Source organism: Xenopus tropicalis, chromosome 7 (assembly GCF_000004195.4).
Source record: "Xenopus tropicalis strain Nigerian chromosome 7, UCB_Xtro_10.0, whole genome shotgun sequence".
Taxonomy (NCBI): Eukaryota; Metazoa; Chordata; class Amphibia; order Anura; family Pipidae; genus Xenopus; species Xenopus tropicalis.
Window position 1 is genome coordinate 6743923 of NC_030683.2, and position 15498 is coordinate 6759420.

The window sequence follows — 15498 nt, forward strand, 5'->3', positions numbered from 1 at the left end:
AGAGCTCCAGAACTGAAAATGAAATAACTACTACAAAGAATAAAAAATGAAGACCAATTGCAGTTTGTCTCAGAATATCACTCTCTACATCATACTAAAAGTTAAGTCAAAAGTTAACAACCCCTTTTAAAACCAGTGCTATCAGGGATGTATATATATAAATTAGGCATCGAGCCATTGATTCCTCCCTTCTTTAATCCAAGAGAACCTCTACCATTATCACAACAAGACCAGGGCGCCACATATTCCAATAATATCTCCTGTAATTAGGGAATGCACCGAACCCACCGAGACATGAACTCGGCCACATCCGAATCCTGCTAAAAAAAGGCTGAATCTTGGCTGAATCCCAAACTTAATGGCTGGATTCGGTGGCTCCCTACCTGTAATCAGGTTGCCTATTGCCATCTTCTCTCAACATTGTATGTCAGGCCAGTTATTTTCTAACACCCAAAGTCTCAGCCGGTGAATTTTTTGGGGACAAAGATTGCTGCAATGGGATCAGAATCCTTTTGGCTAAGTGTAGTATCTGTTCTTATTATGCCTAATCATGCTCTACATTTTTATTTTTTGAAACTGCACCAGCTGCCAGCTGGGGCCTGAATAAGGCGAATAATGGCATTGCACTCGCACACTTCCGCACCCTTTTTGTGTTGGATTTGAGCACCCGGGATAGGTGTCCTAGTTTGCTAGGCCCTAGGCCCTGACTTGGTGGTCCCCGCCCTAGCTTCGGCGAAGGTGGGTCTGCCCGCACATGCTGTCTTTGGGCACATGGGCATCGAACGAGAGTACCTTCTGCCCTAAGGGCAAAGGCGCTCGGATGATACAATATCATCTGTTCATGCTGTGGGTGGGATATCTCCTAGCTAAGGGAGGTATTGAAGAACCCATCCACATGCAGGGCAGAGAGGCACTTGGGGGCCGGATTGCATATGGAGCCTGATTTGGTAGAGCCCCAGGCCTTGCGAACCTGTGGTGCCTTACTGCACGTACAGGTAGTGGGCAAGCGTATCCTCACTGCACATGCCTCCACTTGCTCTTATGTCCCTGGCCTTTTGGCTGAGGCATAACATTTTTATAATTCTGGAAGATCGGCTGGGACAGGTCACTGCACTTTTTATGAATTTTACCCCACCCTTATTTATTTTTTAAAGCACTTGTTTATTGCACTTTTTTTTGGATTGGATGTAATACCCTTCAGGGATGCACTAATCTAGGGGGGCGGATGTGTGGCCATTAGGCTCCTCCTCCCCCTTCAAACCGGCCCCTAGGGCAGGCGCAAACCTCTTCGGAGGTCCACCTGTTTCCGGACCCCTTTTATTCTTGGGATGGGAGGGGGATGGAGAATAGGGCTCCCCTAGCCTTGCGGCAAAGGGAGTCTGAAGACCCTTGCCTCCTCTGTGCCATTAGGCCGGGGATAAAGGGGTTCACCCTAACTTTCGGGCAAAGTTGAGTGCGAAGACCCTGTTTCACTTGCACCTTTTTCTCCGGTGTCTTGGGATTTTATTTTTGGGACTTTTTTAAGACTGAAAAAAAGTCTTTTTTAAGCGGCAGATTTACTAAGACATGAGCGCTCGGATCGTTCATTCGAATGCTCTGAGCGTATTTTTGCTGACTTTTTCGACGCTTGCTCGAAAAAATCAGAAAGGTTTTCCCGCTGTTTACAATCGTTTGGTACGAACATTTCGTGACTTTCGGATGGTCAATACGATATTATCATGACTAATACGACTTTTTCGTGATATTTGCGATCTTCAGAAATTTTCGTATCCAATCTGAATTTTTCCCATTCGGGATTCGAACTCGTGATTTGATAAATCTGCCCCTAAGTCTATTGGCACCCTTCTGCACTTGTGTGTGGCACTTGGCACTTGTGATTTGAAGCACTGTTTAGGCTTCAATAAATATAGTGGCACAGTTGGGGCGTGAGAGGGCTTGGTGGGAGGCAGGGGAGGAGGGACTGGTTCTGCTGGGCCCCCTCAGAAGATTTTTCTGCAGGGGGGCCCAGAGCAACCAGGTTACGCTGCTGATCAGAATAAAATAAAATCATAGTGTAAACACATTACTTACCTGCCACATGTTTTCAGCTGGAATTGTTCGCTGGTAAAGAACACCACCTTGGGGAACTGGAAACTGACCTCAAACTTGGGAAGGACTGTCAATATGACATAAGCCGATATGAGAAGTAGAAACAGATAAAAAATATATGCTATGAGGCAAATTAACTGATTCCTCACCGTATTCTTCCACGCTAAAGTAGTGCACAGTGTCCCCCACGTGAATGGAATATTCTCCAAGCGAAGGTTCCGGGGACAGCGGCAGTGAGAGCTCAGCGATTCCCTGTGTGAGGGTCACATCCAGCCACTGGGCAATACGGTTCTTGTTTGGATCCTGAAGGGAACAGAACATTAGATTAGTTAAAAATCATTCATTTCAAAATCCATTCTATACCAGTAATCAAAAGGGATATTCATGAAATAGGATTCAAAGTAAAGCAATTAAGCCGATTAGGTAAAGTACGGTCACTGTTATGAGGGAAGGCACATTTATATTATCCAGGAGGAGAGGTGCATAAGGGGATATGATTACTATATATAAATGTACAAGGGGACTATAGACACACCTACTTTTCAGTAAGCCCCACCCCTAGTGATGACTGGTTGGGTAGACTTAGCACTTAGAGAGGGTCAGACTGGGGATGCAGGGCCCACCGAGGCTTCTGTCTCAGGGGCCCCTGCACCCCCAATGGCCCCTTCCACCTTCACAGCCCCCCCTCCGCAGGGGCCCCCAATACCCTCCAACCCCCTACCCCTGCAGCTCGTTGCGGGAGGGAAACTGAAGAATTGTGGGAGCACCCCGGGGGGTTTAGGTCCCCACCGGGTTTTTTCCTAGTGCCCCAGTGGCCCAGTCCGATGCTGCACCTAGAATACAATACTAAGGGAGAAGCTCACGTCATTTATGCTGCACTAAGTTTACAATTGCATGGGCAGTACCTATTCCGCATGCCCAAATTTGAGACAAATATGAACGAAAATCTCACTTACCTGTAATTGGATGACTGAAATCTGCAAGAAACAGGGGATAAAGCTTTAGAAAAGTACAGTATTCCCATTGCCCCATAACTATGTTATATACACAGAAACAAGGGCATTGATTGGACATCAGCGCTTATTAAAGGGGTGGTTCAACTTTAAGTTAACTAGAATGAACAATTCTAAGCAACTTTTCAATTGGTCTTCATCATTCATTTGTTACAGTTTTTGAATTATTTGCCTTCTTCTTCTAACTCTTTCCAGTTTTTAAAGGGGTCACTGACCCCGGCAGCCAAAACCTATTGCTCTGTGAGGCTCCAGTTTTATTGTTACTGTTACTTTCTTTTCTATTGAGTCCCTCTCCTATTCATATACTAGTCTTTCATCCGAATCACTCCTTGGTTGCTAAGGTAACGGGGCCCTTAGCAATCAAATAGCTGAAACTCCAAACTGGAGAACTGGTTTCAGAACTGAAAATGAAATAATTAAAAAAAAATAATGAAAAATGAAGACCAATTGCAAATTTTCTCAGAATATCACTCTCTACATCATACTAAAAGTTAAGCCCCCTTCATGTAGTAGATTACACTGCTTACTAAAGGTTCTCATTGGCTGGAGGGTAACTGAGCCAGCCTACTGGCATTGAGATGATTGCTGGCATTTAGCTGACATGCCCACCTTATTATACCGGGAGAATAATCAGGCTTCTTTAATAAGTTATTATGGTTATATATGTGATGAGTATGAGTAATGCTGTGGGCAATGCCGGCCCTGATTATGGCTCTTTTTCTCCCAGGGCAAGTGTGGGTTGGCCCCCATTTGATGCAGTCTCTCATTAATAATGGTACAAAGTGGCCCTTGTACAGTGACTTACCTGATTTTCTCCAGGTTGTAGATTTTCTTTAAGAGAAACCACTCGGAATCGTACTGTGGAGATAAAAAGTTCACGTGACTCCATCTAACTTGGAACGGGACATCAGGATCGTTTATTCTGGTTTTTTTTCACCCAGTTACAGTCACAAATGCCCATAGGCTTGCTCCTTATTGGTTAGACTAGTCCCTCCCCCAAGGAGCACAAAAGCACAGACACAACTATTTAGTAGACAACAGAAGATACTAAACCTCCCGGGGGTTTGCCAAACTATTTTGTCTGTAAATCTGATGTTCCTGTCCCAGAACAGACTGGCATGAAATGTTACATGATATTTCTGAATTTGACATTATTTATTATAAGCGTCTCTTGCCAGTATTTATATATTTGTTAAATGGGTTAAAAGTAGTGATGTGCGGGCCGGCCCAACACCTGCAGGACTCGTGGGTTGGGCGGCCGACTTCTGCACACTAATGTCAGGTCACAGGCAGGTTGAGCTCTTCCTTTCACTCTCCCTGGCTGAGACCTTACTGTGTCTCTTCAGCCTCTGGTGTGTGCCTTTTAAAGACTTGTATCTGCTTGGCCCTGCCCCCTTCCATGGCATCATAGCGGGGCGGGTCTATAAATTTGGAGGCGCATTGGGTTAGGGTTGGGTGCGAGTGATGGAGCAGTGGGTTAGGGTTGGGTGTGGGTGGTGGAACATTGGGTTAGGTTGGATGGTGGAACATTGGGTTTGGGTTGGATGGTGGAACATTGGGTTTGGGTTGGGTGCGGGTGGTGGAACACTGGGTTAGAGTTAGGTGCAGGTGGTGGAGAAGCGGGTTAGGGTTGGGTGCGGGTAGTGGAGAAGCGGGTTATGGTTGGGTGTGGGTGGTGGAGCAGAGGGTTAGGGTTGGGTGCGGGTAGTGGAACATTGGGTTAGAGTTGGGTGCAGGCTTTGTGGCATTGAGCTAGAGTTGAGTGGGGCTGGTAGAGAAGCGTGTTAGGGTTGGGTGTGGGTGGTGGAGCAGTGGGTTAGGGTTGGGTGTGAGTGGTGGAGCAGGGGGTTAGGGATGGGTGTGGGTGGTGGTGCAGTGGGTTAGGGTTGGGTGTGGGTGGTGGAGCAGTGGGTTAGGGTTGGGTGGTGGTGCAGTGGGTTAGGGTTGGGTGTGGGTGGTGGAGCAGTGGGTTAGGGTTGGGTGTGAGTTGGTGGAGCAGGGGTTAGGGATGGGTGTGGGTGGTGGTGCAGTGGGTTAGGGTTGGGTGTGGGTGGTGGAGCAGTGGGTTAGGGTTGGGTGTGGGTGGTGGAGCAGTGGGTTAGGGTTGGGTGTGGGTGGTGGAGCAGTGGGTTAGGGTTGGGTGTGGGTGGTGGTGCAGTGGGTTAGGGTTGGGTGTGGGTGGTGGAGCAGGGGGTTAGGGTTGGGTGTGGGTGGTGGAGCAGTGGGTTAGGGTTGGGTGTGGGTGGTGGAGCAGTGGGTTAGGGTTGGGTGTGGGTGGTGGTGCAGTGGGTTAGGGTTGGGTGTGGGTAGTGGAACATTGGGTTAGAGTTGGCTGCAGGTGGTGAAGCAGCAGGTAAGGGTTGGATGTGGGTGGTGGAGCAGAGGGTTAGGGTTGGGTGAGGGTGGTGGAATATTACCTGTTTGCCCTGGTTTATATACAGCTTTGTCCGTCTGAATGAAAGTACTGGTTCTTCTCCTCTTCACTAGAACTTTGCTGCTGTTGGTTATGGTCTCCCCTGCGCTCTCAATGAGAATTTCCATGGTGGCCACTTCTTCATTCCCTTCAGAGGGCGGAGGCACCTGAATGGGAGAGAATACTTATGACTTGTGGGTTCTGAGTAATGTCGCTGGTGGCTTCCCTTATTTTCTGGTTATATTTCTAGTTCCATTCTGGTTGCTGGAGTGTTAGGTTACACAGTATAGGCGTCCAGATCAATATGTGTGTCTGTCAGTGTTAGGAAGGTTTGGACAATGCACATTAACACATCTCTAAATGAGACAATAACACACAACTGTTAAACGCACTGGGGATGTGAATAGGGCAGTGGCTCCCATTGTCTCAGGATGTTATCACGGCACAAATAATCCCTCCTTTTATTATTCCCATTTTTTTGCAGTGTCCCTTTTGTCCCAATGTCTCCATAAGTGTAAGTGCGTGGCATTAACCCTATCAGCAACCTCCAGCTGTGTAAGAGAGTTCCCCCAGTACTTTACATTTGTTCCTGGGTTACTCTCTTAAGGTGCCCATACACGGGCCGATTGTAGCTGCTCTATCGGTCCCTTAGACTGATTCGGCAGCTTTTCAGCCCATGTAGGGGCACCAACAACGGGCCTACCTGACTGACATCTGGCCTGAAATTGGGCAGATATGGATCGGGCAGGTTAAAAAACCTAGTCAGATCGGGGACTGCATCGGCTCATTGATGCGGCCCCCGAACCGACTGCCCCATTACCGCTGGTATAATTTGATCATTTGGCCCCAGAGCCAAACGACTGAATTAGCCTGAATTCGGCCAATATTGCCCACCCGTAGGTGTGGATATCGGGAGAAGATCCGCTCGCTTAGCGACCTTGCCAGGTGAGCAGATCTTTACATGTATGGGCACCTTTACTCATGGTCAGGGAGTGGGCAGATGTTTCGCCCCACCTGGAAAATCTCTTTTTGTCTTTATCTCTATGGGCAATATAAAGCAGGGTGAGGAAACTGCCTCTAATGGTTTCCATTTGTAGTTGTAAGGGGAAGCAAACCCTACAACTGCGATGGGGCCCCTGATAAAGTGGGGAATTTGCTTACTCTGTAAATCATGTTTTTCAGTGCAAGGAGAGTAGAATTTTGTCTCCCCACATTAAGACTTAGAAATGGCCGCCATATATACATTAGGATTAATCATTAACCCGCTGACGAGCTTTCGTAAATAAGGCAAGAGTTATTTAAATATACTGTATGTTGAAAGTATACGGTTTGCTAGAATTCTTTGAAAGATCCAAAGGATAATGCGCGTGGCAGGGCTAACACTAGATAACAGGGGTCAACCGAGAATAAGTGACAGTTAGTCGGACCTCCCCGTGGCTCCTATTGATTTTGATGAGGAATGTGCGGAAGTGCTAGTGAAATCTCTTCTCCTTGAGTTAACTCTTAGTATGATATACAATTCTAAGCAACTTTTCAATTGGTCTTCATTATTTATTTTTTTTATAGTTTTTGAATTATTTCCCTTCTTCTTCTATCTCTTTGCAGCTTTCAAATGGGGGTCACTGACCCCGGCAGCCAAAACCTATTGCTCTGTGAGGCTCCAGTTTAATTGTTATTGTTATTTTATATAATTTATTTTTCTATTCAGGTCCTCCCCTATTCATAGATTAGACTTTGATTGAAACCACACCCTGGTTGCTAAGGTAATTTGGATCCTAGCAACCAAATAGCTACAGAAACTCCAAGCTGGTGAGCTGCCAAACACAAACTGAAATCATTAAAAACTAAACATGATAAAAAATGAAGACCAATTGCAAATTTTCTCAGAATATCACTCTCTACATCATACTAAATGTTAACCCAAAGGTGAACAACCCCTTTACAAAAAAACTTGTACGGATGGGTGCTGTGGGGCTGATGGGTACCTGGAATGTAACACAGCTGAAGAGGGATTTCTGCCGGAGGTTCCTCTCTATCACCGTTGAGTTCCGTTCGGCCATGTTCAAGGTAACCTGTATCCGGCTGTCTCCCTCCGCCCCACTGAGGTGCACACAGGCTTGTTCGGAGCTATGGCAGCGCATCTCCGAGGGGAAGACCACAGCATAATGCCTGTTGGGAAATCAATTATATAATAAAACATAATATTTAGCCAGTGCAGGTAGCTAGGGGCAGCGCAGCAGGCTGATTTTTTGCAGCCAAATGATTTTTTGGCTGCCGGGGGTCAGTGACCCCCATTTGAAAGCTGCAAAGATATAGAAGAAGGAGGCAAATCAATCATAAACTATAAAAAAATAAAGAATACCAATTGAAAAGTTGCTTAGAATTGGCCTTTCTATAACATACTACGGGGCACATTTACTAATCCATGAACGTCCAAAAGCGTCCGAATGCGTTTTTTTTCGTAATAATCGGTATTTTGCGATTTTTTTGTCGCCGTCACAATTGTTTCTTATTTTGCGCAACTTTTTTGTCGCCGTTACAACTTTATCGTATGTTTTTCGCGACTTTGTCGTCACCGTCGCGAAACATTCGGATTGGTTTTTCCGCCGTTTACTATAGCGCAATACGTAAAAATCGCGACGGCGACGGAATAATCACGCAAAATACAATAAAGTCGTGACGGCGCAGAAAAAGTCGCAACAAATACGAAACAATCGTGACAGCGACGAAAAAATTTTTCGTTTCCAATCCGTTTTTTTCCCATTTGGGATTCGGGGATTAGTAAATGTGCCCCTAAAAGTTAACCTGAAGGTGAACCACCACATTGACACATACATAAAAACATCTTAACAACCGCCTTGAAATAAATGCAGGAAAAGACAACAAATATGCAACTAACTGTGAGGCGGATCCCCCTTCCCTGCTTTGGGGCAACCAATGGGGCACAGCCTTACGGCTTAAAAATCTTTCACCCATAAAATAAAATTAAGAATTCAAATTTGCGGTACCAACCAGCAATCAGTATCAGCTCTACACAAATACTCACAGCTTTGCCTCCAATGTCCCAGAGAGATGCAGTAGGACCAGCGCCAAGCCCAGGGCCCTGAGCAGCACCATGTTGCACGTCCTCAGTCTGTCTGTCTGTGCCGGGGGACTCAGTGCCGTTTCATTTATGTGACTTGCCCACCCACAGTCCAACTTGTCTCACAATCACTCCCGGGCTGGTTCACTGACCATGGGATGGCAAATATTTGTTCTACTGAACTCAAGGCCTGCAGGGGGTTAGTATGTACACAGCTGTTTTGTGTTTATGTCCAATGAGCATTTGTGGAACCCAATAAATCTGTGCAAACTAGGAAACAGTGGGAAGCTCAGATAAGGAATTTGAGCAGTAACAGAATTTATATGAATGAACAGGAAGAAATAAAGTGGCTGAGATAAGCAGACAAGTTACTGTGTATTTGGGAATCTGGGGCCTCGTGCCCGTCTGTATGGTTGGGGTAATAACCTTCCTATGGCTGCTCCCTGGCAATGTCCTGTTACTGGGGATTCACTTTACCCTTACCTTCTGTTCCTGTGGGTGATCTTCCTCTCATTGACAGGGATTTTAACTTTAAATTAACTTTATGATGTAGATGAGCTATTCTGAGACAACTAGCAATTGGTCTTCATTTTTCATTATTTGCGGTTTGTGGATTATTTAGCTTTCTGTTCAGCAGTTCTCCAGTGTGGAATTTCAGCAGCTGTCTAGTTGCTAGGTTCCAATTTAACCTATCAACCAGACTGGGTTATGAATAGCAGAGGGGCTGAATAGAAATATAAGGAATAAAAAGTAACAATAACAATAGAACTGGAGCCTCACAGAGCAATAGGGTTTGGCTGCCGGGGGTCAGTTTTTTGTTCAGCAGCTCTACAGTTTGGAATTTCAGGATTCTGGTTGCTAGGGTTCTGTTCAGCTTAGCAACCAGGCAATGGTTTAAATGAGAGACTGGAATTTGAATAGGAGAGGGGCTGAATAGAAAGACAAGTAATAATAAGTAACAATAGCAATTCAATTGTAGCCTTATAGAGCAATCGGTTTTTCAGTTTTGACCCCCATTTGAAAGCTGAAAAGCTGTAGCAGTGGAAGGCAAATAATTTAAACACTATAACAAATAAATCAAGAAGACCAATTGCAAAGTTGCTAGGAATAGAGCATTCTATAACATTCTAAAAGGTGAACCACTCCTTTAAGGGATAAACAAAGTATCCATTGCAGCATTTGTCATTAGAAAGCCCTTTGGAAACTCACCACTTCACTCACTCACGTCTCCCCACTCTGAATCTCCCTGCAGGTGATACGGCGCTCCTCCCCACTGGCCCTGGAGTGGCTTTGCATTCATCCAAAATGGCAGCCACAAGTGACTACAGCTGGAAAGAAAGAAGTGTTTATGTAAAAAATAGTAAGTGCTTGGGGAAAATAAATGCAGTAGTTTGGGGGGCAGGGTCTGTGCCTGTCAAATCAAGTAAGAGTGGGTTTCCTTGTTCTTTAAAGAGGGACAAGACGTGACCTTTATCAGGGTGGAGCAAGGAAGGCCTGAGGTGAAAGTGCTGGGATAGAAGCTGACAGGAAGGAAGGCCTGAGGTGGAAGTGCTGGGATAGAAGCTGACAGGAAGGAAGGCCTGAGGTGGAAGTGCTGGGATAGAAGCTGACAGGAAGGAAGGCCTGAGGTGAAAGTGCTGGGAGAGAAGCTGACAGGAAGGAAGGCCTGAGGTGAAAGTGCTGGGAGAGAAGCCGACAGGAAGGAAGGCCTGAGGTGGAAGTGCTGGGATAGAAGCCGACAGGAAGGAAGGCCTGAGGTGAAAGTGCTGGGATAGAAGCCGACAGGAAGGAAGGCCTGAGGTGGAAGTGCTGGGATAGAAGCCGACGGGAAGGAAGGCCTGAGGTGGAAGTGCTGGGATAGAAGCTGACAGGAAGGAAGGCCTGAGGTGGAAGTGCTGGGATAGAAGCTGACAGGAAGGAAGGCCTGAGGTGGAAGTGCTGGGATAGAAGCTGACAGGAAGGAAGGCCTGAGGTGAAAGTGCTGGGATAGAAGCTGACAGGAAGGAAGGCCTGAGGTGAAAGTGCAGGGATAGAAGCTGACAGGAAGGAAGGCCTGAGGTGGAAGTGTTGGGATAGAAGCTGACAGGAAGGAAGGCCTGAGGTGAAAGTGCTGGGATAGAAGCTGACAGGAAGGAAGGCCTGAGGTGAAAGTGCTGGGCATAGGCGGAGGATGACTTTTTTGTTTGGGGAGGCTAAAGATGGCCCATACACAGACTGACCTACAGCTAAGGCTGATGCCACATGCGGCGTAGGGCTGATTTTTTCGGCAAGCGGAAAAACGCTTGCCGAAAATTCAGCCCTACGCCTGCTACTTGTGCCTGCACCCGAATGAATGGGATACGCTCGGGTGCAGGCACATGTAGCCGATATACGCATGAAAACGCGAGACTTTGCATTCTCTCGCGTTTTCGTGTGTATATCGGCTACATGCGCCGCATGTGGCATCAGCCTAATGTGACACTTAGTGGATTCACTGCTGGTGTAAAAAATTAACCTCCCAACTACCTCTGGCAGTTCCCACTGACTCCCAGGGATACTGTGCAAAAGTGCAGGTGGGGGGGATTTTTTTAACCCTAAAATGGTTAGGATGTAAAAGCATTCATACGTGCACTTGTGTTAGGGGTTCTCTATACATTTGTGTTCAGTTAGGTTAAAGGGGTAGTTCACCTTTAAATTAACTTTTAATATGATGTAGACACTGATATTATGAGACAATTTGCAATTGGTCCTCTTTTATTTTTAATGGTTTTTCGGTTATTTAGCTTTTTGTTCAGCAGCTCTCCATTTGGTATTTCAGCAGCTATCTGGTTGCTAGGGTCTTATATACCAGGTAGTGGTTTAAACAAGAGATGGGAATATGAATAGTTAAGGGGCCTGCATGGAAAAATAAAACTGTAGCTTCACAGAGCAATACTTTTTGGTCAGTGACCCTCATTTGAAAGCTGGAAAGAGGCAGAAGCAAAAGGCAAATTATTCAAAAACTATATAAAATTAACTAGGAAGACCAATTGCAAAGTTGCTAGGAATAGGCCATTCTATAATATACTACAAGTTAACTTAAAAGTGATCCTCCCCATTATATGTGTTTAAGTTAGCTTTATAGAAAGTGAGGCAGCAGGTACTGACATCCCAGGCACGTTATATACAGCGAGACACAGTCTTTATATACAAAACCAGCACATTATATACAGTGAGACACAGTCTCTATATACAAAACCAGCACATTATATACAGTGAGACACAGTCTTTATATACAAAACCAGCACATTATATACAGCGAGACACAGTCTCTATATACAAAACCAGCACATTATATACAGTGAGACACAGTCTTTATATACAAAACCAGCACATTATATACAGTGAGACGCAGTCTTTATATACAAAACCAGCACATTATATGCCATGAGGAGCAGTGGGTACTGAGGGCAGATATTCAGGCCCTGGCACTATAACACTGGCACTGATACACAGCATTGGCCCCACTGTAACTTACTATAAATGAACAAAACAATGACAAAAGTAAAAAAAAAAATAGAATGTGCAAAAAACCATAACAAATATATAAAAGCACAATGAGCTTTGTCAGGGGGAAAAATTAACCCTCCATCTGTTAGGGTAGGGGATATTATAAATGTCAGATGACAAAAAACAATTTAATTCCAGCGAGTGGGTCAGCCTTTAGAACATATACAGTATAGTGCCTGTGTATAGTGCCTGGGTATAGTGCCTGGGTATAGTGCCTGTGTATAGTACCTGGGTATAGTGCCTGTGTATAGTGCCTGGGTATAGTGCCTGTGTATAGTACCTGGGTATAGTACCTGTGTATAGTGCCTGTGTATAGTGCCTGTGTATAGTACCTGGGTATAGTACCTGTGTATAGTACCTGGGTATAGTACCTGGGTATAGTACCTGGGTATAGTACCTGGGTACAGTACCTGGGTATAGTACCTGGGTATAGTGCCTGGGTATAGTGCCTGGGTATAGTGCCTGGGTATAGTACCTGTGTATAGTGCCTGTGTATAGTACCTGGGTATAGTGCCTGGGTATAGTGCCTGGGTATAGTACCTGGGTATAGTACCTGGGTATAGTACCTGGGTATAGTGCCTGGGTATAGTGCCTGGTATAGTGCCTGTGTATAGTGCCTGGGTATAGTACCTGGGTATAGTACCTGGGTATAGTACCTGGGTATAGTACCTGGGTATAGTGCCTGGGTATAGTGCCTGGGTATAGTGCCTGGGTATAGTGCCTGTGTATAGTGCCTGTGTATAGTGCCTGTGTATAGTACCTGGGTATAGTGCCTGTGTATAGTGCCTGTGTATAGTGCCTGGGTATAGTGCCTGTGTATAGTGCCTGTGTATAGTGCCTGGGTATAGTGCCTGGGTATAGTGCCTGTGTATAGTGCCTGGGTATAGTGCCTGTGTATAGTGCCTGGGTATAGTGCCTGGGTATAGTGCCTGTGTATAGTGCCTGGGTATAGTACCTGGGTATAGTGCCTGGGTATAGTACCTGGGTATAGTACCTGGTATAGTACCTGTGTATAGTACCTGGGTATAGTACCTGGGTATAGTGCCTGTGTATAGTACCTGTGTATAGTACCTGGGTATAGTGCCTGTGTATATAGTACCTGGGTATAGTGCCTGGGTATAGTACCTGTGTATAGTGCCTGTGTATAGTGCCTGGGTATAGTGCCTGTGTATAGTACCTGGGTATAGTACCTGTGTATAGTGCCTGGGTATAGTGCCTGGGTATAGTGCCTGGGTATAGTGCCTGGGTATAGTGCCTGTGTATAGTACCTGGGTATAGTGCCTGTGTATAGTACCTGTGTATAGTGCCTGGGTATAGTGCCTGGGTATAGTGCCTGGGTATAGTGCCTGTGTATAATACCTGTGTATAGTGCCTGGGTATAGTGCCTGGGTATAGTACCTGGGTATAGTGCCTGGGTATAGTGCCTGTGTATAGTGCCTGTGTATAGTGCCTGCGTATAGTACCTGGGTATAGTGCCTGGGTATAGTACCTGGGTATAGTGCCTGTGTATAGTACCTGGGTATAGTGCCTGGGTATAGTGCCTGGGTATAGTGCCTGGTATAGTACCTGTGTATAGTACCTGGGTATAGTGCCTGTGTATAGTGCCTGTGTATAGTACCTGGGTATAGTGCCTGTGTATAGTGCCTGTGTATAGTGCCTGGGTATAGTGGCCTGGGTATAGTGCCTGGGTATAGGTGCCTGGGTATAGTACCTGGGTATAGTACCTGGGTATAGTGCCTGTGTATAGTACCTGGGTATAGTGCCTGTGTATAGTGCCTGGGTATAGTGCCTGGGTATAGTGCCTGTGTATAGTGCCTGTGTATAGTGCCCGTGTATAGTGCCTGGGTATAGTGCCTGGGTATAGTGCCTGGGTATAGTGCCTGTGTATAGTGCCTGTGTATAGTACCTGTGTATAGTACCTGTGTATAGTACCTGTGTATAGTGCCTGTGGGATGAAAACTGCAGCAAAGTTCAAAGCTGGTTCTTGGATAAACTTACAGTCTGCAGATTCTTCTTTTTTAAGTCTTCATTTCTGCAGTTTGCAAAATTTCCCGATCCCTGTCTGCATCTGTGTCTTGATTGGTCAATTTTACTGTCTGTCAAGAAAGCTGTGCTCTGATTGGAGAATATACAAGAAGAAAGATCCAATCAGAGCACAGCTGATTAGAGCAGAACCCGGAGCTTGCAGGGACAGGAGAAGATTTGCAGCACAGCGCAGAAACAGAGCCAGGTTTTTTTTTTGTTTTTTTTTATTTTTAGGGTGCCAGAGCAGGTTTGGGGAGGCTTAGCCTCCCCTAGCCTTATTGAAAATCCGCCTATGGTGCTGGGATAGAAGCTGACAGGAAGGAAGGCCTGAGGTGGAAGTGCTGGGAGAGAAGCTGACAGGAAGGAAGGCCTGAGGGGAAAGTGCTGGGATAGAAGCTGACAGGAAGGAAGGCCTGAGGTGGAAGTGCTGGGATAGAAGCTGACAGGAAGGAAGGCCTGAGGTGGAAGTGCTGGGATAGAAGCTGACAGGAAGGAAGGCCTGAGGTGGAAGTGCTGGGATAGAAGCCGACAGGAAGGAAGGCCTGAGGTGGAAGTGCTGGGATAGAAGCTGACAGGAAGGAAGGCCTGAGGTGGAAGTGCTGGGATAGAAGCTGACAGGAAGGAAGGCCTGAGGTGGAAGTGCTGGGATAGAAGCCGACAGGAAGGAAGGCCTGAGGTGGAAGTGCTGGGATAGAAGCTGACAGGAAGGAAGGCCTGAGGTGGAAGTGCTGGGATAGAAGCTGACAGGAAGAAAGGCCTGAGGTGAAAGTGCTGGGATAGAAGCCGACAGGAAGGAAGGCCTGAGGTGAAAGTGCTGGATAGAAGCTGACAGGAAGGAAGGCCTGAGGTGAAAGTGCTGGGATAGAAGCCGACAGGAAGGAAGGCCTGAGGTGGAAGTGCTGGGATAGAAGCTGACAGGAAGGAAGGCCTGAGGTGGAAGTGCTGGGATAGAAGCTGACAGGAAGAAAGGCCTGAGGTGGAAGTGCTGGGATAGAAGCCGACAGGAAGAAAGGCCTGAGGTGGAAGTGCTGGATAGAAGCTGACAGGAAGGAAGGCCTGAGGTGGAAGTGCTGGGATAGAAGCCGACAGGAAGGAAGGCCTGAGGTGAAAGTGCTGGGATAGAAGCCGACAGGAAGGAAGGCCTGAGGTGGAAGTGCTGGGATAGAAGCTGACAGGAAGGAAGGCCTGAGGTGGAAGTGCTGGGATAGAAGCTGACAGGAAGAAAGGCCTGAGGTGGAAGTGCTGGGATAGAAGCCGACAGGAAGAAAGGCCTGAGGTGGAAGTGCTGGGATAGAAGCTGACAGGAAGGAAGGCCTGAGGTGGAAGTGCTGCGGATTAGAAATCTCTCT

At 46.4% G+C, this 15498-nt stretch overlaps 1 protein-coding gene across 10 annotated transcripts in view; it reads right to left on the reverse strand.

The window, feature by feature from the left end:
* The window catches only part of a2ml1 (alpha-2-macroglobulin-like 1), a 214001-nt gene that overhangs the window by 180225 nt on the left and 18278 nt on the right, over positions 1-15498 (reverse strand). For 3 of the 10 annotated variants that reach the window (XM_031904781.1, XM_031904778.1, XM_031904780.1), the window contains exons 1-7: positions 8561-8816; positions 7500-7683; positions 5519-5681; positions 3907-3959; positions 3045-3065; positions 2238-2391; positions 2071-2155 (exon numbers count right to left, since the gene is read on the reverse strand). In XM_031904781.1, the coding sequence (XP_031760641.1) occupies positions 2071-2155; positions 2238-2391; positions 3045-3065; positions 3907-3959; positions 5519-5681; positions 7500-7683; positions 8561-8631 (731 nt within the window). In that variant the 5' untranslated portion in view covers positions 8632-8816. 10 annotated transcript variants of the gene reach the window in all.